This window comes from Lissotriton vulgaris, chromosome 2_1 (genome assembly GCF_964263255.1).
Source record: "Lissotriton vulgaris chromosome 2_1, aLisVul1.2, whole genome shotgun sequence".
Taxonomy (NCBI): domain Eukaryota; kingdom Metazoa; phylum Chordata; class Amphibia; order Caudata; family Salamandridae; genus Lissotriton; species Lissotriton vulgaris.
This window is the reverse complement of record NC_141687.1, coordinates 1,720,190,273-1,720,214,826: the sequence shown is the minus strand read 5'-3', so window position 1 is coordinate 1,720,214,826 and position 24,554 is coordinate 1,720,190,273. Positions and strand designations below refer to the sequence as shown.

The window sequence follows — 24,554 nt, the reverse complement described above, 5'->3', positions numbered from 1 at the left end:
GTATCACAAATGCTGTTGATTCAATGGGAAAGGTGCAGTGCAAAAAGGAATAAGTGGTGATTTAAAATAGGATAGGGAACTAACAAAAGCAATTTTAATAGGCGTTGGCCCCTTCCTGATTAAAAACAAGAACAGACTGGTAAACTTATCGCATTGATAACAAATATCTGCGCAGAGACCAACATGTTTCAGCCTAAGAGGGAGTGACCTCGGGCTTTCTTCAGGGTCTCTGTTCTAGATGGTGCTACTGCCTGTATAAGTGTAGTAAAGTGTGAAAAATTATACAAAAAAACACACAAGTGAAAAGAGCCAGAAAAGGATATAGTGTTCCTTCTTCTGTGCGTACTCCTCTTCGGAAGCAGGTACTCGGTTACTGTAGTCGGGGGACAAACATACAAGTGAAGCACTTTCAGCAACCCTGGTCTGAGTATTACCAAGCATCGAGTCAAGAACTTCATCAACCTGTGATACTCACCCAGTACTTCCGGGGAGTGGACCTCACCTCTTCCTGGACCTGGCTCAGGATATGTGAGACCCCGCTCTACGGGAACAGAAACCGACCTCATGGTTATGTTTATGGAGGGATCAGGTAGATCTACTCTCATGCATACTACATGAAGTCAAACATGTTCTGGACGTAGAGTATACTGTCATACACCTGGACGCGCTCTCGTGTCAGTGCCCCTCATTGCACCCACCCGCCGCGAGTCCAAAAGGACTCGAGAGATGTTCTATTGACAAGGCTATGGGTTGATGTCAAACGTAGCCCGCCGAGGGTGCTAGCGGAGCTATCGTCCTACCTGTCCGTCGTTGTCTCGAGCTGTGACTGAGTCAGGGGGAGGCTCAGAACAGTGTTCGTCATTCTTACTTGAATGGTTAGAGAAAAAGTTCCCAACCAATCAGCCAGAGATACAACGACGTAACCTCATACTGAGGCTCGAACTACTCGATGACGTCATACTCAACATTCGGGTAGTTTCAGTGATATGCAAAGGACCCCGTGGTTGTTCAGTGGCCGGTCAAAATTGCCTGGTGGGGAAATTAGGAGAGACTGAACCATGGGATGTCGTCATTCAGTCCGTGTTGATCAGTACCCAATTTGTACACCCATGTTTGCTCTTTGCGAAATAGGAAGTTGGACACATCGCTTACATGGGTGGGGATGTGTGGTTTTTCAAGAACATGCCAATGGAAATCGTTTTCACTGTGATTATGCTCGATAAAGTGTTTGGTAAGTTTCGAGATATCTTTTTTGCAGCGGAATGTACTCTTATGTTCCTGCATTCTTACTCTAACCTTTCTGGTGGTCATGCCAACATATCGCTCGTTACAGATGCATGTGAGGAGATAGATAAGGTTGTTGCTGTTGCAATTGGAGAATTGCCTCAACTCCCAAGGTCGATCTGTCCCGATATCCACGCTAGTGATCTTAGAGGTAAGTGGACAGACAGAACAGTTACCACAAGGGTGGTGGCCTGTAACAGGTGGCAGGTCCCAAAGGGTGCCCACTTCTCTCTTGGCAGTGGTTTTGGGACGGGTATGTACCAGTCGATCTCTTAAGTTTTTGGAGCGTTTGAACGCAAATAGGGGGAATTCAAGTTTGTCCTTCCCGCTGTTAAGAATGCGCCAGTGTTTCTTGATAATTTTCTGAACCTTATTTGACTTGGTGTTATAAGTACTCACGAGAGTGAGTCGTTCTGTCGGTGGTTTGGCAGGTTTAGGTTCCAGTAGCGCAGCCCGGTGGTTGTTGGCTGCTCTTTTGCATGACCGATTCACCAGTCTTTTGGGGTAATGCCTTGCCAGAAGCTGATTGGACAGTTCACCGGCATGTCGTTCAAAACTTTCAGCGGTGGAGCAGTTCCTGCGGACTCGTAGGAATTGCCCAAATGGGAGGTTATCCCTTAGGGCCTTGGGATGTTGACTCTCATACAATAGGAGGGAGTTGCGTGCCATTGGTTTACGGTAGAGTTCGCTCTGTAGGCCATTCGCTGTACAGTAGATTGAAAGATCCAGAAAGGCTACTCTTTCCTTACTTATTTCAATAGTGAAACGGAGGTAGTCATTTTGATGATTGAGCCATTCGTGGAATTGTAGAATGGATTCTTGGGACCCTCTCCACACTAACAAGACATCGTCTATATATCTCTTCCACCAGATAATAGACGTGAAATGTGGGTTGCTCGCATGTAGGACCGTGGTCTGTTCAAATTTGTGAACATACAGGTTCGCCAGGGACGGGGCAAAAATACTTCCCATGCTGGTTCCAGAGATTTGATGATATATTCGGTCTTCAAACATGAAGACATTTTCTTTCATTGCTATAGTAGCAAGCGACATGATAAAGGGTACAGGAGTGATGGAGTCAAGCTCAGATTCCTCCAGGATGGTGCGGACGGTGTCTAGAGTGGCATCCTGGGGGATCGATGTGTATAATGACTCAATGTCATCTGAAGGACACCACTGATGTCCTAAGGGTAATCCCGGAAATTGACTTTTGCCAAGAGACTGACTACCTTGTCTCACTGGACATTGAGTCATTATACACATCGATCCCCCAGGATGCCACTCTAGACACCGTCCGCACCATCCTGGAGGAATCTGAGCTTGACTCCATCACTCCTGTACCCTTTATCATGTCGCTTGCTACTATAGCAATGAAAGAAAATTTCTTCATGTTTGAAGACCGAATATATCATCAAATCTCTGGAACCAGCATGGGAAGTATTTTTGCCCCGTCCCTGGCGAACCTGTATGTTCACAAATTTGAACAGACCACGGTCCTACATGCGAGCAACCCACATTTCACGTCTATTATCTGGTGGAAGAGATATATAGACGATGTCTTGTTAGTGTGGAGAGGGTCCCAAGAATCCATTCTACAATTCCACGAATGGCTCAATCATCAAAATGACTACCTCCGTTTCACTATTGAAATAAGTAAGGAAAGAGTAGCCTTTCTGGATCTTTCAATCTACTGTACAGCGAATGGCCTACAGAGCGAACTCTACCGTAAACCAATGGCACGCAACTCCCTCCTATTGTATGAGAGTCAACATCCCAAGGCCCTAAGGGATAACCTCCCATTTGGGCAATTCCTACGAGTCCGCAGGAACTGCTCCACCGCTGAAAGTTTTGAACGACATGCCGGTGAACTGTCCAATCAGCTTCTGGCAAGGCATTACCCCAAAAGACTGGTGAATCGGTCATGCAAAAGAGCAGCCAACAACCACCGGGCTGCGCTACTGGAACCTAAACCTGCCAAACCACCGACAGAACGACTCACTCTCGTGAGTACTTATAACACCAAGTCAAATAAGGTTCAGAAAATTATCAAGAAACACTGGCGCATTCTTAACAGCGGGAAGGACAAACTTGAATCCCCCCTATTTGCGTTCAAACGCTCCAAAAACTTAAGAGATCGACTGGTACATACCCGTCCCAAAACCACTGCCAAGAGAGAAGTGGGCACCCTTTGGGACCTGCCACCTGTTACAGGCCACCACCCTTGTGGTAACTGTTCTGTCTGTCCACTTACCTCTAAGATCACTAGCGTGGATATCGGGACAGATCGACCTTGGGAGTTGAGGCAATTCTCCAATTGCAACAGCAACAACCTTATCTATCTCCTCACATGCATCTGTAACGAGCGATATGTTGGCATGACCACCAGAAAGGTTAGAGTAAGAATGCAGGAACATAAGAGTACATTCCGCTGCAAAAAAGATATCTCGAAACTTACCAAACACTTTATCGAGCATAATCACAGTGAAAACGATTTCCATTGGCATGTTCTTGAAAAACCACACATCCCCACCCATGTAAGCGATGTGTCCAACTTCCTATTTCGCAAAGAGCAAAGATGGGTGTACAAATTGGGTACTGATCAACACGGACTGAATGACGACATCCCATGGTTCAGTCTCTCCTAATTTCCCCACCAGGCAATTTTGACCGGCCACTGAACAACCACGGGGTCCTTTGCATATCACTGAAACTACCCGAATGTTGAGTATGACGTCATCGAGTAGTTCGAGCCTCAGTATGAGGTTACGTCGTTGTATCTCTGGCTGATTGGTTGGGAACTTTTTCTCTAACCATTCAAGTAAGAATGACGAACACTGTTCTGAGCCTCCCCCTGACTCAGTCACAGCTCGAGACAACGACGGACAGGTAGGACGATAGCTCCGCTAGCACCCTCGGCGGGCTACGTTTGACATCAACCCATAGCCTTGTCAATAGAACATCTCTCAAGTCCTTTTGGACTCGCGGCGGGTGGGTGCAATGAGGGGCACTGACACGAGAGCGCGTCCAGGTGTATGACAGTATACTCTACGTCCAGAACATGTTTGACTTCATGTAGTATGCATGAGAGTAGATCTACCTGATCCCTCCATAAACATAACCATGAGGTCGGTTTCTGTTCCCGTAGAGCGGGGTCTCACATATCCTGAGCCAGGTCCAGGAAGAGGTGAGGTCCACTCCCCGGAAGTACTGGGTGAGTATCACAGGTTGATGAAGTTCTTGACTCGATGCTTGGTAATACTCAGACCAGGGTTGCTGAAAGTGCTTCACTTGTATGTTTGTCCCCCGACTACAGTAACCGAGTACCTGCTTCCGAAGAGGAGTACGCACAGAAGAAGGAACACTATATCCTTTTCTGGCTCTTTTCACTTGTGTGTTTTTTTGTATAATTTTTCACACTTTACTACACTTATACAGGCAGTAGCACCATCTAGAACAGAGACCCTGAAGAAAGCCCGAGGTCACTCCCTCTTAGGCTGAAACATGTTGGTCTCCGCGCAGATATTTGTTATCAATGCGATAAGTTTACCAGTCTGTTCTTGTTTTTAATCAGGAAGGGGCCAACGCCTATTAAAATTGCTTTTGTTAGTTCCCTATCCTATTTTAAATCACCACTTATTCCTTTTTGCACTGCACCTTTCCCATTGAATCAACAGCATTTGTGATACCTGTGTGATTGTGGTCGCTACCCCGAACCATCCGAGAGGGTATGCTTGTGATCTCAATGGTCAGGAGACACAATACCCGCCAGGGATTACCAAATGATAATATTGATCTTGTAAGACTTTGATGGGAATCCAAAACAACTGGGGTGACTCACGATTACAGGTGTTTCATTTATTGGCTGAAGGGTAGAAGTAACCCTTCTTCCACGGTTGGGGGGAAAAAGTGGTTGGAGGGAAAGTGAACTTCTAAACGCTCAACAGATTTTCGCATCAGCAAATCTACTCATGCATAGTTAACTCTTGCTAAAATACAGTTAATAAATGTTTTCAAGGAGTACGATTTCCTGGCCTATTTTTGTAAAGTATTTTGAATTCTTGAAAGATGTAAATCTGCACTAATGGAAGGGCATATACCACAGGTGCACTTTATTTAAGAATTGGGCCTCTAATTTGCTCTTGAGTTAACCAAGAAATCTTGTGCTTATTAAAATTCTGTCTCTCTAGCTATCCATAAACTGACTTCACTGTGAATGACAGCATTCTGTTCATTCACAAGGAACATATCCGCACACAAAGTCGTTTTATTCAGTGCCATGGACTACTGTGGCAAGGTGCGCTTTTCGAGACCAAAAAATAGGATTGTTTTTTGCCACTGATTGATATAATGGTGAGGGCCAGGCAGTTCTCACAAATAAAAAAGTTTAAAAATCTTGTTGAAACTGGTGGCACTGATTTTCCATAATGAAAATTATTTGGGAATATTAGCATGCATCAACACATTTTACTAGATGATGGTTCAAAGAAATGGTACCTAACATTTCACAGTAGTTTAACAAAACACTTTTTTGCCTAGTTGCATTTTTTGTGAACATTTAATTTGAACGCAAAAACTCAAACTTGCTTTCAGGCTTCTACAAATACATTCTGGGAGCATTATTCGTAGCCTCATAACTTTACACACGTGTACACATTTTTATATTGGGACCACTGTCAGCAGTGCAGTCTGCAGCATTTCCTTAAGCGTACTCACCCCAATAATAAAGGTTTTGCATTAATGAACCTTCAATACAAGTTAGAACAGCATTAACATATGGATACAAATATTACCTTAACTGCAGACAATGCCCAATACATCATTAGATACTGTAAACTGGCAGCCAAAGGGTTTGTGCTGCAGGGGGTTGGACATACTTGAACAAAATAAACATGAAAACGTGTTGTCCTTCACCCCAAACAATACGTCCTGGGAGTCAGGCTATCAGAATTCCATAAACTACACACCGGATAACAGATCCTTTAATTAGCTCATGTGCTACTGCTTTCTGTGGTCACGCTTGCATACAGAAAACCAATCATGTTATTTAGATAATGTAGGGTCGAGTAGAAACCGGCGAGTACTTAAAATAAATTCCTCACCTGTTCAAGTAGAAAGAGAAAACATTTTTTTCCACCAGTTTCTGACTCATGATGTTGTCGAAGACAGTGGTCACTCCATCAACAGCGATGCGTGGATACGCCATCCCCAAGATCCCATCAAACTTAGCAGCAATAAAGGCCACACCTGGCTGCTTGATGGCTTCTCCAAAGACCTGATTTTGCACCGGGAGAGCGCCAACCTGAAAAAACACATAACATTGGGGGCAAGTTATACCAGGTATTAGTTGCTCACATCTTCATCACTCAATGTTCATTGGTTTCAGGGCACATGAGTTTCATTGCTTTCCTAGCAGCCTCAGTAAAAATGTAAGGAAGCTGCAGAGCTGTTGAATCTCCTCGTTGCTCCACAAATTCAATAAATATATGGATTAAGCATACAACACGAAAGAAAAGAAGCACATACATATTTTACTTTGATGAGATATGTTTAACCTGAGAAACCGATACAAGGATTGAGCAACGGGATGACGTTTTTTAGAAAAAGAAAAAAAAAGCCACCACTGAGAGAAACGATTCACAACCAGGGGCTCAGGAAAGGTCTTCCAGCAGGCACATAATTTGCAAGGCACATTCCCTCAGGAGGCCCCAATCAGATTAATAGAAATGTGAGTTTTCATATGCGGTCTCAGTCTATTTTTTGTGGAAACATGTATACACATGGGAGAACAGAAGGGAGTGGAAATCCCCACTGAAGGAGGGGGCGCTGAATAATTTAAATCAGTTACTAAAGACTTCAAATCTGTCTTACATAGTGCAAACCCTAATGTAAATACTTTCAAGATGCAAGACTATAGAGCATTTAAGCAAAAGAAGAACAGAACAAAAAGAACTAATAGGCCATATGCTAACTTTCTATATAACAGATGGAAATAGAGTAAGCTGAAGGCAAGCAATTTACGGCCTTGAAAGCAAAAATATATATTTTACTTTTCCTTGGCTTTTGCGCATTAGGGCACCAAAACCGAAGGCATCAAAAAGGTGCTTCTCAAGTTTCTTTTATTTTAAAGTGCTAATCGTGCTCCTGCAGACGTGTTTCAGCTGCCAGGCAGGCTTGCTCACATTCGAAGGTGCCAAGTTATCTTTAATTTAAAAGGCACATCACTTCCTTGCTCATGAAAAGTGACAGACTCTACCGGTTCTTTTTGGTATCAAATACCGATGTGTAGACATCGAATTACTTCTTGCACTATATATATTTTAAAATACTCAAAATTTGACAATATATACCAGTATACAATTTAAATCAAATTGAAAATATTTTTTTTTTCTCTCCTTTCAACTTGGCTTCTATAATCTATATACATCTGTATCTGTATACATCTATATACATTATTCTAAATACCTCCAATACCGACGTTGCTAAAATTCCAATATTGTGATTCAGCCCAAGTGGGCAGTTTATAAAACATAAGTTATTATTTTATGGCTTCCATTGTACATCAAGTCCTTATTTATTAAATTCCTTAGCACATAAAACTCCACATTTGCATATGTAAGCTATTCAATTGTATAAAATACACAATAATAAATAATCTTCATTTACTGATCACTCCCAATTGGGAAGCCATAAAATAATAACTTGTTTTATAACTGCCCACTTGGGCTAAATCACAATATTGGAGTTCTCTCTACTGCCGCATAATTCCAGTGGCCCTGGTTATACGAACTCCTCTGAATTTTCGGCACTAATAACTTTGCCCCTGTTTGACGAATCGCCACAAAGCTTTCCAGACCTTTAGCATTTTCTACATTGAGGATGGAAATTTGAAATGATTGGTCAAGGTGGTTCAAAGATAAAAAGGTTGTTCCTAAAATGTGTTTTTCCACCAAAAGCACTTTCCATAGACATTTGTATCTCGCATAGCGTGAAAATGGCTAAACGAATTGACATGAAATTTGGCAGGATTAGACATTATGGTGTGCGGATGATCATTTTGGGTTCTACAGGCAAACATGGTAAGTAATTTTGAAGGCATTTTAACTTCACAATATTGGTTGTTGCAGTAGTTTAAAAAAACATAATATTTCGCAGAAGTACTGCGGAACAAATTGAAGACCAGGCATTATGTGACTGCATTTACAAAAGTGAGAGGCCGCCAGGTTGTTTTTAGGTACACTGTGGCTGTGTTATGCCTTTAGATTTAGAGAAATATTAGGATTGCTACTTCCACTACCTATTACCTCTTTACTAAAGGGGTACTAGGTAGGGAAAGCGAATTATAAGTTTCTATATATTTTTAAAAAAATATAAGTAGTACTGCGGTACTGCCCCAGATGTACCACTTTACTTAAAATACATTTAAAAAATGTTAAACATTTAAAAAGACTGTATTACAAATATACTGTACTACAATGTTTATTTTCTATTTTAAACACATTTAAATCTTCACAAAAAAGCCTATAGATTACAGAGGTAATACCTACAAATTTTTGTGACACTTAAAAAAATAAAAAATGTGCAGCTCTCTAAACTGCTGTAAAAATATACAGAAACCTATAAATACATTCCTCTACCTATTAGCACTTTAATAAAGTGATAAAAGTAAGGGAACAACAATAAAACCTACTACTTAACTATAGCTAAGAGCCTAACGCAGAACACAGCCAAATTGTGCTGAAAGCAAAATGGCTACCTATTAAGTTTGGTAAACATAACCATTAGCCAACCCCATACTGCCTTATGTGCATGTACCAGGGTATACTGCAAACATACCAATGTATGCCACGGTACAATACATACCAGTGTATTTTAAAATGTATAACTCTTTGACACTACTGACAGAATGCACATATACTATCAAACATTACTATTTACACTGAATAAAGTATTTTCCTGCCTTATTACATCTACGTCTATTCACACACTGTCACGTTACGTCTGTTTCAACTACGCCACTCCCCTCTGCGCCACTACACTGTACGCGATTACACTCTACGCCACTTTATTTTATGACATCAATGCACGCCCCTCCACACTATTCCATTGTACACTATTCCACTGTACGTAGCTCCACTTTAAGGCACTACACTCTATGCTATTCCACTGTACGCCACTTCATGTTCATTGCGTTGTACAGCACTGTACACTATTCCACTGTATTCCACTCCGACAATCCACTGCACGCTATTACACTGTTCATCACTCCATTCTACACCACTCCACGTTACTACACTCCATTCTACATCACTACACTCTATGCCAGTAATACTCATATGTTATTCCACACTACACCACTCCACTAAACGCCACTCTACTGTATGCTATTCCACTGCACACCGCTAGTTTAAGCCACTACACTCTACGCCACCCCAGTCTACTATTCTACACTATCTCCCAACCCTTTAAAACACTACCCTCTATGCTTTTCCTATTGCGGCTTCCCCTGTGAGGGTTCTCCTGTCCAGCTTGCCCTCAGTCTGCTATCCTCTGCTGCCGATCTACCTTCTGCCCTCTGTTTTGACTCCTTCTGCTTTGCCTTTTATGGTTCGTTTTTCTGCCTTCTGTTTGGCCTTTTCTGCTAATTTGAATGACTTGTTATGCCCTTTTCTACTCGGTTTTGTCTTTCTGCCCTTTTTTTTTCCTTTTTCTGCTAGTTTCTTCCCTCTTCCAGCAGTTTCCTCAACCTGCCTTTTTAACGGAGGTTTCGCACTAGCCCCAGGGATGAAGTGCCGCACTCTACAAATGATGATAGAGTGAAATTAATCAATGCCAACACATTCTACGCTATTCCAGTGTATGCAACTTTACTATACGCTATTCCACTGTACGCAAATCCACTCTACACCACTCCATACTACGCTATTCTACTTTATGCCAAACCATAGTATGCTATTCCACTCTATGCCACTACACTGTACCTCATTCCATTGTACACAGTTCAACTCTACACCACTGCACTCTACCCTACTCCACTTTACACTATTAGACTCCACTCCACTATACGCAACTACAGTCTATGCCACTGAACTCTAAGCTGTTCGATTCTATTCACTGTACACCACTCCATGACACTGTACTCTACTCACACAGTAAATAATGCTATTCTACCCCTTTCCACTCTGTTGTACTGTCACTCTACACCACTTCACTGTATGCAACTTCACTCTAACCAACTTCACGCCACACCACTGTGTTCCACTCAACACTATACTCCACTCAACGCCCCTCCACTGTACCACACTATACTGCACTGTAGAGCACTACACTGTATTTTGTATGAGACACTACTGCACTGTACGCCACTCAACTGTACAACAGTCTATCCCGCTCCACTCTACCATACTGTATCACACTATTTTACTCCACGCCACTCTACAACACTTTAATCCACTCTATGACACTCTATTCTACTCCACTCTACGACACTTTGACCCTCTAGAACACACCAGTTCACTTCACTGTACCACGCACCACGCACCACTCCACAACACTTTACCCCGCTGTATACTACGCCACTACACTGTACTCGATTCCATGCCATTACACTTTAGAACATGCTACTTACTTCACTTGACTCCACTACACTCTACTCTACTGCATGATACTTAACTCCACTGTATACCCCTACACTTAACTGTACAACCCTCTCCCCTGCGCCCCTCCATCCTACTGTAAAACTCTCCAAGACACTTTCCAACACTACCACACACGCTGCTAAAACACGTTATTAACTTTGGATGTTCTGTGAAGTTAAAAGTGCTCAGTCAGAGTTTCAAACAGTCCACAGCATGCTAAAATCCAATATACAAAATTAGTTCAATGATGAAACCCTGCCTTTGAAAACAGGTATGGAAACACAAAATCTTGGTTTTGGAAACCGGAATTAGCAAGCATTTTGCAGGTGATTCTTACAGCTCAAACTACTCCAGAGGGAAGACCGTTTCATATCATAAATGGAACGGGTTTATCACATTAAAGACGTTTTGTGCCCATTGGGGACAGAACTGAGACCTACAAAAAAAAAACAGGATAGTATGGTTGATAATGACCACTATTTAAATCGTGTTTTACTAATTCCTGCCTCAATGGCTCCGTCACTCAATGAAGCTGTCAACCTCTTGTGGTGGGTAACCTTTAGCTTCATTCTAGAAATGCTCCTGGCAATGCATCCTCCCCTCCCCTGCTGCACCACCCTACCCTCCCCCCACCAAGTCATTCATATGGAGAGTTATTTTGCTAATTTATAAAAAGGTCATTGACACCACCTTGCTCCTCAAAAACGTATTTCTCCATTGGATGGTGCGGGAGAAAGAATCTTGTAAACATTTATTCCAGAAGAGGGAAGAGCGGGCAGTCAGTTAAAGCAGTAAATAAGGCAAAACTTACCAAATGAACTTGCATAGGGTGCCTGCTTCTGGCCCTTTTCTACTTGGTTCGGAAATGAACAGAAAATCTTGGGTAATAATAATGCTTATGTGGAGTTCCAACCTGCACTACATGGAGAAAGAGTTCCAACTGGAAAATGTCCAAACCAGGGTTGGCCGTCAGCCCACTTTTCCCATTTCATAGCATCTCCATGTATTTTTTATTTTAATTTTATTTTCAAAGGTTTTATATAGCGCTACTGGACCCAAGAGTATCAGAGCGCTTTACAAGGATGGTGAACATAATGAGATAAAATTAACAATTAAGCGAAAAAGAGTTACAGTATGATAATGCATTCAACAGGGTTAAGGGGGCAAAGAAACAGAGATAAAATTAAGTGGAACGTGAATATTAAAAGTTAGGAGAGAGAGGGGGGTGAAGAGAGGGGGAGTGAGAAAATGAAGGGATTGAGAGGGGGTGGGAAGAGGAGCAGACAAGGGAAGAGAAAGGAGTGAACATGGTCAGAGTCAGTAACATTAGATACCCCAGTATTTGTTGAGAAGAAGTACTTTGAGTTCCTTTTTGAAGAGAGGGTAAGAGGGGTTGCAGCGAAGATCCTTAGAGAGAGAGTTCCAAATTGTTGGAGCGTTACCAGAGAACGCACAGGATTGGGCCTTTTGACATTTGAGTCTGGGTGGGATCAAGACAAGGGAGTTTGTGCTCCTCAGGGACCTGGCGCAACCAGCTTTGTGTAGTTTTGTTGTAAGGTAAGAAGGGGTGTTTTGGTGAAGAGCTTTGTGAGTGATGCAGGCAATCTTGTAGGTGGATCTTCCTTCTATTGGGAGCCAATTGAGATTTTTGAGGATCGGGGAGATGTGATCACATTTTTTACAATCAGAGAGGAGTCTCGCAGCTAAATTGAGGACAGATTTAATTGGTGCAAGATGGATTTTAGGGGTGCCAGCCAAAGTGGCGTTGCCATAGTCAATCCTGGAAAAGACAAGCGATTGGACAACACATATCCAGAATGGCATCCTTACACCAAGGAGTCCCACCAATAACTGGTTTAAATAGGGGTGGGGTTTAGCACCCTTTTATTTAGCTCATTTAAATGCAGTATGAGATGAGGGGTTCCTCCAAAACGTGGCATACTGCACGATAGGGTTGTGAGCAAAAGACTGAGCCCTACTAGACCACGCATCAGTACGACTGCATCACTTGAATTCCTCTGCCAACCTAATACATCAATGTGACCACAATTGACATCCTGTTCTTCACGTGGCGGACAAGACATAGCTAGCATTACACAAAGTAGAATGATCTGGTTTCCTTCTTGCTTGCTAGTGCAAACAAAAGAAAAAGGTTCTTCATGAGACCCACACGAAAGGGGCTACATTAAAAGGGTATCAGCTGCATATTTTGTCAGATTTGGATAAGGCCAATATGCTGTCGTTGCATGCATTAATATAGTCTTACAACCAGTAAGCTTGGCTTATCCCAGTCTAAAGTGTTTAACCCAGGAGCTGAGCATTTACTGCAAGTAGTGGAAGGCAAGTTTAATTGCATAAAATGGGGTGCACTTTTGACACGTCTGCGCAAGCCTTACAAATGAAGGCCAGCCTACACCACAGTGTATCATATCTTGGCTGAAAGTCTTGCACCATCCAATTGACAATATCCCCAGGAATACCTTACCTAAAATCAAGCAGTGGTAAAGTGGCTTACCTAATCCCAGCTGTTGGAACTGAACTTAAAGAAGCGCTGGATTAAGAGGTGGCCCCTCCTCCAATTAATGAGTTTTTAATGGAATGATCTTAACAGGCATGGCTTGTGGGATTATTTTAGAAACAACGAACTGATATGCCCTGTACCATCATAAAACAGGTCTGGTCTTCGAGTGTTTGCAGAGCTGAGAAATCATATGAACAATCACTGGAACACATATTGGCATCCCCTCTTGGAATAGGCTCCTGCGGAGGCATCCACTTGATTTGCTCATATTAAAAAGGTTTAAAACCTCTTAAACAAAGTTCTGACCAAAAGAAAACCACAGGAAGATTAACCATGGATTTTAGCGTAAACATTTTGGAGAACTACCCATCAGAGATAATGTCCTAACTAAATAGAATGCATTCAATGAAGTGAAGTATTTCCAACATCCTGTTGGTACAAACTACACTCTGAACAAGCCCCCACCCTCTTCAAAAGGCAAACTATGTTCATGTATTTCTCACAGACATATTGAATGATCAGACTAATTCTGATGACCATTCTCCAACAGTGCTGTGTTAAGATGATGCCAAAAGTAGGTTTGGAGTTTACAATACATGTTCAATAGTGAATTGTGGGCTAAAAATATATACATTGTGGAACCCTCTTAGCTTGCAGTATCTGGAGGTGGTGTACAAATGCATCTCCTTGAAATCCCCTCACAGCAGACTGTTCGCATACTCAAAGGTTTTCTGAATCAAGGGAAACATCCAGCGGAACAGGGTGAAAGACAACAATGGCACCAAAGGGGAGGCTGCAGAACAAGTCTCTAAAGTATCTGGGACATACCCAAAGCGAATACAGGAACTAGTCGGTCCCTCAAACATGTAGATACCATGTTACAATTAAGAGTTAGAGAGCTTAGACACAATTCTACTCCGGCACACTGCAAGCGCTACTGCTAATAGACAGCCTCCTAGTAGGTTCTAAAGTAGCGCTTTGACCTCTCCCCATCTGACCTTAAAAGGGAGGGTGGGCTTGAAACTCACAGCGACAGTGTCCTGGCTGAGGTACCCGGAGAGGCTTCCAGTTCCATACTGGATTGCGAAGGCAGTCCCATTCTTCACAAACGTACTCGACTTCGAAGAATCATACTTATGATGTATCACTGCATTGGGGAAAAAGGCAGAGGGGAAAAAACATGAGATGAGAGTGGTGTTAAAATAGATACAAGAAGTGCAGAGAAAGGATCTGAGAACATATTCTCATACTACCCTTTCATGCAGTACTTCCCATCTTCAAATACATTTGCTCGCTCCCTTGAATTGTTAGTGAATATGAGGAATCAACACGTGTACAAAGCACACTCTACCAATTGAATAGTATCTGTACACGGACTGATAAGATTTTATTTCCCAATTAATTAGAACACGGTAGCTCAATACAGAAATGAGGAAAAGCACAGCGTAGGCACCCGTGAGGTGTGAACCAGTGATCTTCAGGTAACAATTCTCTGCTGTGCTGCACTCTTTCACTCTGCTACAATACACTTCCTCAAACTCTGCTCCTCTCCAGCTGCGAGGACAGGTTGGAGGAAATACTTTCATAGCTCTCGCCCACCACCAGCCAACCGCCATCAATTTAACACTACAACCCTCCCACTCCTTTGCTCAAGAAGGCAGGGCGAGGACCACACTTACAGCAGGCGATGTCCAGCAGAGAACAATGGATGGAGGGCACCCACAAGTTAGAAGAACCAGTGTCGAAGACCACTGTGAACGGTTGAGGGGGTGTACCAATGCCGATCTCTCCATAGTACTGGGCCTGAGAGCGGGAAAAGAAGATCAAAGTGAATAGTTGACTTCCATACACCCAACGCTTCCTTGATGTACAACTATGAAGAAAAGAGGCAATAAGAAGAGGCGAGGCAAGAAAGGAGCTCCCACAAAAAGGGCAGCCTGGCAGAATTGTGAGAGTAATACAGTAAGGGGTGCAAATACAGAGAGCAAGAGGGAGCCCAGATATGGCGTGTGGTACAAAAAAAGTAAATGAAGGTGGCAGCTGAAGCAAAGAGCCAGAGGACAGGGAAGTTCCGCAACACAGAGCGTCAGTATTTTCAGATTAGAAGAGGAGGAACCAAAAGGAATGAATGAAAGAAAGACGTATGCTGAAAAGGGGAAGAACATGTGTCAAGGAGGAAGGTGTATTGTAGCACGGAGATACTGCTGATAGAATGTCTCTTCAAGGACATGCTCGCCTGTCGATAGACACTAATCTGCCTCTCAATGATCCCCAGGGCAGTAAATGCAGGAAGCTGTGCCAACATGCCCTGTAAAAGTTTATACGGGGCAGTTTGGGAGCATTGTCGCCTTTCACTCTGCTCCCCTTGATGAAACATTCTACGACAGTGCAACTACAAATACATCAGCAGTTTCTCTGAGAGTTTCAACAGACACGTCTGCTCTTTCCCCTTGCGGTTTAGGATGCCATGTGGAAGACTTATTGGGTGAGAGGTCTTGGAACAAAGACTGATGGGTGCAACTTACTTGCACCAGCTTCCAAAACTGCTTAACTTTTTCAAACACCTGCTGCAACCTGTGTAGGGTACATGCCCAACGTTCTACCACCCTAGAAAAGGCCACTGCCAAGGCAAGTAGTGCAGTCCTGCAACAGGCAGATTGATACTTCCAGCCAGCATTTACCTGGGTAAGTGACATGAGTGGAAGACAGGAGGTTCTAGGAAAATCCAAGAAAAGAAGCAGGAGGAAACCCACTTCCAGTCAACCTTTAATCCTGGGAGCCCCACCTATTCACTAGTCTAGAAATATTAGGTAGGATGAAGAGGTTGCTCTAGGACATGTAACCAGCTGTGGGATAGGAAAATGTATGCAGTGCCAGGATTGGATCCTGTGATATCTAGAATTCAACTAATGGGTAATCTTTTGGCAACATGCAAAGCACTTTTACAACAGATTGACAGTATTCAAATATGCGTTCAAGGCAGCTAATTGTTCCAACAAGCCTGTCTTGTGGTGTTGTGTCTCTTAGAGAGTCAAAGCACTCTTAACAATCTTGGGTCTATCTTGAAAGAAGTGCCTATCAGACACACAGGGTAACACTGCCTAAAGAACCAAGAGTGTGCTACAAGTGCCAAATACTTCCACTTAAAACTCTGCCCCACTCCCACTCCCAGTCCCAAACACAAAAAATAAAACAAATAACCCAAAGTGTTCTGTCTAGCCTGCTAAAGAAAAAGACTTGCTGGAGAATCAATGTAAAAACAGCCATACAAACACACACGTTCACTTGTAGGAAATGTCAAGCATGGTGTGATCATTGTAATGCGGAAGAAAGAGAGCCCAAAATAAAAACAGCTTTCATACACAGCTGAGAGGAGGAAGGGGTGAGCAAGAAAGAAGAAATGCAGGACACCTCCCCTGGCAGCTTTAGAGTGGAAAGACTGGTTGCTTACATCCAAGTAGTTCATGAGGATTTCTGGTGTGGGACCTTTTCTGGGTGGGAAGCCCAGGTTGTACTTTAGTTGATCACCAGTAGCCACAAGTTTTTCGATTTCAGTTGACTCATTGATAAAAGTGCGTCGGATTGTGCGGAACTTGGTCAGCGGGATCCTGTTGATGGAAGGGAGGAAAATGTAAGAGGTTAGGTGACAAAATCTCAAGCAAGTATTAGCAGCTAATGCAAGGAGCACCGAGCAGTGTGGAGATGGTCTACAGGGACATCAGAAGGCCTGAACCCAGCACTCTGCTGGTTTCAAAAGGGGAGAAGAGCAACAGCACTTTTAGTCCCTTTTCATCAATATCCTTAGTTACGTCTTGTATTAGGATATGTGATGTCATCAACGGGGTATCGTAACATCCTTTGAAATAGCCTCTTTATATGAGAGAAAAGGAATAGCCTCTTTAGCTGTGAATAATAAGAGTGTTCACCCCAAATCAACACTCTTCTTATTGGGGTCTTTGTTTTAATGGGTGATGTACACTGACTTATCAGGTCAACATGTTGCTTTAATTGCACTTTACCCTAAGGTCAATTTTGCATGCTACCTTCCTCAAAGCTCTTTAGCTCTAGTAAACGTTGCATTGATGTAAAAGTATCTATTATATAGAGACAAAAAAAAAAAGATTACAGCCCCAGAGGGTTGGGATTAGGGATAGGTATCAGCTTAGAGTTTGTTTGAAAGGGCAGGGGAGCTCATCAAGATTAAGGTTGAGGTTCAGTAGGGGTTGGATTATGACCATGGTTATGAAAATGGATCCGGTTAGGGGATATGGTTAATTAAAGGTAAGAGTCGGAGATATGATTAGGCTCAACAATAACATGACGCTAACTACAGCTGTAGGGCCATTGGACAAACTTTAGAGTCAGGGTTCAGCACAGTAGTAAAGTAAGGTTCAGCGTTACAGGTGGGAATGTGGTCAGATTTTATTCATTCAGTTTCTTCATTCCTGCCAATGTGATTACATCGCAAATCAAACTGATTTAAAACAGGTCTGCTTCAAACACATTTATCATTTTTACATTCTATAGCACTGCATAAATATACATACACATATTGATAACAGAAGAATGGAGAGAGCGGACAGTGTGTCTGCAGACGATGTGGGGGTGGAGTAGTAGAAAGAAGATTAGCAATGAACTTCTTCCCTGTGAACACAGAGGCCTTGCTCTCTCGCATTGCAAACCCCTCTGTCATTCATTTATCCCCCTTAAGATAAACCAAAGATCTTTTTGGAAGTCTTGCCTACTATACACTGCATGTGATGTCTGTTGTTACCTTATAGTCGTCTTAAAGTCCCGCCCAGCACTTACCACTGGTAGACTTCTATCTCACTCTTATTAGCTTGCTTCTTACTCATTAGCGGGTGTGGGGTTGCCTTCCTTTTTCGGTGTTTCCCCCTTTCCTGGAGCATGGACGCTTTAAGTGTGTCCTTCTACTGCTCACTTTTTTAGAGGCTACTTTTTTCTTTTTGTTTAAGCACTCTACAGGAGTGCATTTGTTTTCGAGCTCTATCTCTAGTGTCCCGCTCTTCTCAGCTTGCACGCCTGTGTGCTTCTCCCCCATCTGTGTTGCTTTCTCACCCATCGGCTCCTTCCCATTCCCAGATCCAAAACTCTGGACACCGTCTGCCACCTCACACTAACCACCAGGCTCCACGACGTCGGCATACAGGGAACTGCCCTTGATTGGATCTGATCCATCTTCACCAGCCGAACCCAAAGAATCCGACTCATGCCCTTCCCCTCCAAACCCACTGAGATCAGCTGCAGAGTACCCCAAGGATCCTCACCCAGCCCCACACTCTTCAGCATCTACATGGCCCCCCTCACTACCATCGTCAGACAACAAGGACTGGCAACACCCAACTCATCCTCTCTCTCACCAAGGTACCTGACATCACCAGACACAGCTTCCAGGAAGGAGTGAAAGACGTAGCATCATGGATGAGCAGCAGCTGCCTGAAGCTCAACTCTGAGAAAATGGAAGTCATTGTCCTCGGACCCACCCCCTCTGCATGGGACAACACATGGTGGCTCACTGGCATCGGCAACCCTCCCACGCCCATGGACCACGCCCGCAACCTCGGCATCATACTCAACCCCTCCCTCACAATGAATAGACAGGTCAACGCTGTATCTTCCACATGCACAAGACCATCCGCATACTCTGCAAGACCTTCAAATGGATCCCACCCCGAATCCAGGAAGACCGTCACTCACGCACTCATAACCACCAGACTGGATCATGCGAACGCCCTCTAAGCCGGAATCAACAAAACTCTACTCCTCAAACTCCAGACCATCCACAACGCTGCAGCCAGACTTGTCCTCGGCATCCCATGACAAGACCACATCACCCAGCATCTACGATACCTCTACTGGCTTCCTGTCCAAAAAAGAGTGACCTTCAAGCTGCTCAATCATGAATACAAATCCCTCCACATCACCAGACCCCCGAATACCTCAATGAAAGAATCTCCTTCTACGCACCCAAGAGATACCTCTGCTGACATTGGTTGAAATCCCAAACATCAGCAGAGCGAAAGGGAGAGCATTCTCCTACATCGCGGCCAAGACCTGGAATGAACTACCCCTCAGCATCAGACGAACCCTCACACTGCAAGCTTTCAGGAAGAGCCTCAAGACCTGGCTATTCGGCTGAGACAGACCTGCACGAATTCCCCCTCAACCCCAGCATCTTCATACCCTCACCGGTGAGTTGTGCGCTTTAAAAATTCCCAATTGATTGAATGTTCACACACTCTTACCGGTTTGCTTTTGTTCCCCAGTGTGCCACAATGCTCTTACTACAACCCATTAGCTCCACGCTACACCCTTCATGTTGCTTCAAGTTCTGCTTGTTGGTATAGCCCCCACAAGGCCAGCGTTCTTCCACGCCGCCCAACACCTGTGTTGTTCCCACCGGTAACAAAAAAAAAAAAAAAACACAACACCATCAAACCTTTGCGGTATTTTACTTTTGATGATCAGAGCTGGATCAGCAACTAAAAAAAAAAAAAAAAGTGTCAGCTTCATCTTGTAGGCACCCGCATGTGTGGGGAGCACGTCTACAAAAAGAAGCAATAGACATTTTTCCATTTAGTCAAACTAAAGAAGCTATTGGTAAGTATAGCTATTTAAAAAAATACATACACCACACACTGACAAAGCCAATAAGGCCCAAAGGTTTGAGCTACAGGCTTTGCCAAAGTTGGTTTAATTCAGAAATTCCAATCTTAATGTTTCATTATTTCAACTTTCTTCTCATGCATAGAACAGACTGCAATATATTCAAAGTACCCATTTACCTACTGCACCATTTGCCACAAAAAGTGTGCTTACCGGAACTCTTGAACTGGGGTAAGCAAACACTACACCAAATCTCAAACTCTTGCTGACAAAATTGAGACAAAACAATGTCCTCCTACCATGCCACACTGTAATTCATGTCAATTACTTCTAAACACTAATGCAGAAAGACATAAAATTCAAATTAAACGTTACCTTTACCCTCAATTTCATTTTGAAGAGGCGAAGGGAAGCCAAATGAAAGCCCATCTGCGTTTGAATCATGACCAGTGCCAAGGACCCTGATCCAACAGAACAGCACCACTACAAAGCCTCCAGCTTGCATGCACTCCCTACGCCTCCAAACCAAAGAAGATCATCGGCATAGTACCTCAAAGATCATCACTGAGCCCTGCTCTCTTCAACGTCTACATGGCACCACTTGCCCACATCATAAGCTCCTACACAATCAACATTGTATTCTACACAGATGACACTCCGCTCATTCTCTCTATCACTGACAACAAACACACCACCAGGACCAACTTCAAAACTTGTATGTCCAACACAGCAAACACACACACGGTCAACCAGGCCCTTATCACCAGTAGACTGAACTATGGCTACACGCTCTACACCGGGTTCACAAATCAACTTTTACAAAAACTCAGTCGGGACCTCTGGGCAAAAGAGGGAGTGAATCCCTTTGCACAATTGCAGACGGAATACGAGCCGGAAGACAATGAGTATTTCAGATACCTACCGGTTAGGCATGCGCTACAAGCAGCCATACCAAAGGGAGAATCGCTGGTACGATTCACCCCGCTTGAGGCCCAGATCCTCGACGGGCACATGCCCCAGAAATCCATCTCATTGGCATAATAAAAATTAATCAACAGTATGACTGATCCTCTAAGGAAATTGCATCAGCAGTGGGAGCGAGATGTAGTGGGTATGGAAGAGGAGGACTGGCAGGAAGCCCTGGCGCCCCCTAGAGAGACAGCAATCTCCTCAAAACTACAGTTCATACAACTCATGGTCCTACACAGGGCGTACCTGACATGTCCAGCTTTTGTAAAAATGGGCTATAGGGAGACTTCCGATTGTGGCAGAGGATGTGGTAGGGAGGGTACAATCATACACATCATATGGAAAAGTACACACATTTAACAATACTGGTCCGCAGTAACTCGATGCATGGGGGATATTCTAAAAATACCAATATAACCGAAACCGGGATTGTGCCTCCTGAATATCTGGGAGTTGTCTGATCTTGGCAGTAAGGCAAGGACCTGGTTATCACTGGGACTGATGATAGCGAAACGTAAATTCGCTAATCTTTGGAGAGCGCCAGAAGCACCGACAATTGCAGTATGGAAAAAGAACCTGGACTGGTGCATGTTGAGGGAGCGAACAGTATATGAATCTAGGGAATATCCTAAAAAGTGGTCACAAATATGGGGACTGTGGAATGAATATAGAGGAAATATTTGTGAGCCCCATGGGCGAGTCCCCGTACGCACTCAGTCGCAGATGGAATGAGTACACCTCAAAGGCAGACACACTCGCGGATTAGCAATAGATATGGATCTTGTTTCCTACGCTCATCCCTAACAATGTAATGCTCTGTTCAATATTGTGTCAATATATTTGTATTATATGCACAATGTCATCAATAAGAAGATTTATAAAAAAAAGAAATTTACAAAAACTCCAGACCAACCAGAAAGCCACTGTCAGACTCATCTTCAACATCCCCCGCAACGCACACACCATGCCCCACCTAAGAGAGCTACACTGGCTACCAATCCAGAAGCAATGCCAATTCAAACAACTCATGACGCAAGCAAAGCTCTCCACGATGTCAGACCTGCCTAGCTCAACCACTGCCTCAACTTCCACCAAGCAACTGCGCTCAGACTCACTCCTCCTTGAGCAAATACCCCACATCCGCAGCAAGCAAGTTAGGAGAACGGTCGCCAAATCCTGAAACGACCTGCCACACCACATCAGGGCCTCCCCATCCCTTCTCGAATTCTGCAAGGAACTGAAGACCTGGCTATTCGACCAGGAGTCTGATCAGCCTCCTCACCTACTCCAGCACCTGGATATGCCTCGGATGATAAGCGCGCTTTACAAATCCTCATAACATATTAGATTTCTGGGTGCTTCATCTTTTGAAGCAGACCACCTCATTAAAATTGTTCAAAATTAAGTATTTTGTCTTTGAACAGTTTGCATTAGCACGGGGGTCTGTGGCAAAGGAGCACACAAGATAATGCAACTGAATAAAAAGAAAAGCTAGACTTCACCTTTAACCTAGGGGTATTATTGAACATTTTTAGTGGCATGTGTTTCGAGACAGTGTTGATTCCTGATTCCAGAAAAATTTGCAAACTTTGACATGTTGGAGTTTGTCGTTGAAATGCTTTCCCACAAACAATAACTAGGTTTTATCCACAGCCCCAGTGTCCTAGGCATTGCCTTAGGAAATGCAGGGCAGTGTCATTTGGAGCATGGATGCATTTCAACCAAGCTCTACTGACGTTTGACTAGACCACAACAAAGATATCCAAACTTCCTTCAGTTATGCTAAAAGTAACCAAAACATAGTTCCTCTTTATTGAGGTAGGCTGCGGTTTCCGTCAAATCCTACCAGACAGCACAGCTGTCTGGTGTGCAAAGACTTGTTCTGGACATTCTGAAAGCTTCCCTTGGAATGCATTCTGCCATTTGCTTACTATTGGCTTTTTGCTTTGAGACTCACAGTTTGCTTGCTTTCTATGTGCTGGCTTTGTTTGTTTTGGGCTGTCCAGTATGTATGTTCCCTCCTGTAGAGCATAGCGGGGTTTCTGTATTCTTCAATGAGTGCTCGCTTTCTGGAAACAGGCCTTTAAATGTTCTTATCTTGTCACATTTGCTGAGCATTCAAAGACCGAAGTCAAATGTTGAGCTATGTCAGAGGGAGCTTGAAGTTTACTTTTCTTTCTATGACTTCAAAGTGAGAGGATTTATGTGACAATCCTGATGGATACTGGGGTTATGCTTGAGGAAGGCTGGATTTTTTTCTAGCATACAACAAAATGTAAATGTCTCTAAAGGAACTGTGCAAATTGTCCAGAATATATCAGAATTAGGATGGCACTAACGAAGCACTTTTTTGTAATCCTGAAGTGTGGTGAAAACACATTTTAATAAGATTAAAACAAATTAATACACAAGGTAATTGATGCCTTTTCCACACATCGTTTGTGCACTGTATAATGTTATCAGTAAAACTGTAGGTCTCTAAAAAAATGTAATGGTCATTTCAATTGAAAATATTTTGGCGTAATAGCAGTGTGCCACTCCACTCCACTCCACGACGAGCAGCAGCCACGCTGGTGTACAACATGGCTAAAACACATTGGCAAAGCAATACGTCTTGCATAGTTGAGACCTATTGACTTTGTCAATGCTTGTTAAATCTGGCTAAGAAACAGGTGAGCTGCCTTGCCAGCTTCAAGTTAAAAAAAAGTATATAATATGATATCAAATAAAAAAAAATCATATAATATATACATAGCTAGATGTTGTGCCGTTGGTGGAAAAGACACCAGGAGCCAGGATGTATTCTTAAGTCTTCTTTAATAAGTCATCAGTTAAGGTAACAACATCTCTGTACTCCAGCCAGCCTAGTGTGGTACCAGCCCCACCAGGAGCAGCCTCCCTTCTGCTCAGCCCATCTTCAACTGCCACATTCACCCCACTCAGTCACACAGGCATTCCACGCATCACAGTCACACCAACATTCTAAAAGCAAGACACACTCTGGCTGAGCAGCTCGTGGCAGCAAGACTGGAATACATGGTAAATAATTATGTAGGATATAACACTAGACTTTCTGTAAGCCCTCTGAACTCTTTAGTCTGTTCATGTGTCATTCACATTTTGCTTCTGCCCATTAGACAGCATACAGTATGGGCAATGGGTCAGCCGGAGTCATTTTTACTTTCAAACTTTTAACTGCTATTTCATATGCTTACAAAACATTGAGAAAACGATTTTTAAAAAAGGATACACCTCCTAAAGCCATAACTATAGGCTTTGCAAATGCTTATTATACAAAGTGACCAGAAAACAGTAGTAGAAAGGCTCTTCAAGTGTCTGTCCAGCCAAAGGTCTTCACATAGCATATAATACTCCAGGGCATGGGAGACTTCATGTTAGTTGGACAATCCTTGTGAGATGCACGGCAGCTGTTCTTTGAAACACCAGAACCAGTTATTACTCCAAGAGTTTCAGGGGTTAGTGAAATCTAGCAGTCAATACTGATTTGAGATACAATT

At 43.2% G+C, this 24,554-nt stretch overlaps 1 protein-coding gene across 1 annotated transcript in view; it reads right to left on the bottom strand.

The window, feature by feature from the left end:
• Window positions 1-24,554, bottom strand: part of CTSD (cathepsin D) — a 46,567-nt gene that overhangs the window by 10,894 nt on the left and 11,119 nt on the right. The window contains exons 2-5 of the mRNA XM_086957723.1: window positions 16,892-17,048; window positions 15,120-15,243; window positions 14,469-14,587; window positions 6,384-6,583 (exon numbers count right to left, since the gene is read on the bottom strand). Of these exons, the coding sequence (XP_086813849.1) occupies window positions 6,384-6,583; window positions 14,469-14,587; window positions 15,120-15,243; window positions 16,892-17,048 (600 nt within the window). The remainder of the gene's footprint in view (window positions 1-6,383; window positions 6,584-14,468; window positions 14,588-15,119; window positions 15,244-16,891; window positions 17,049-24,554) is intronic.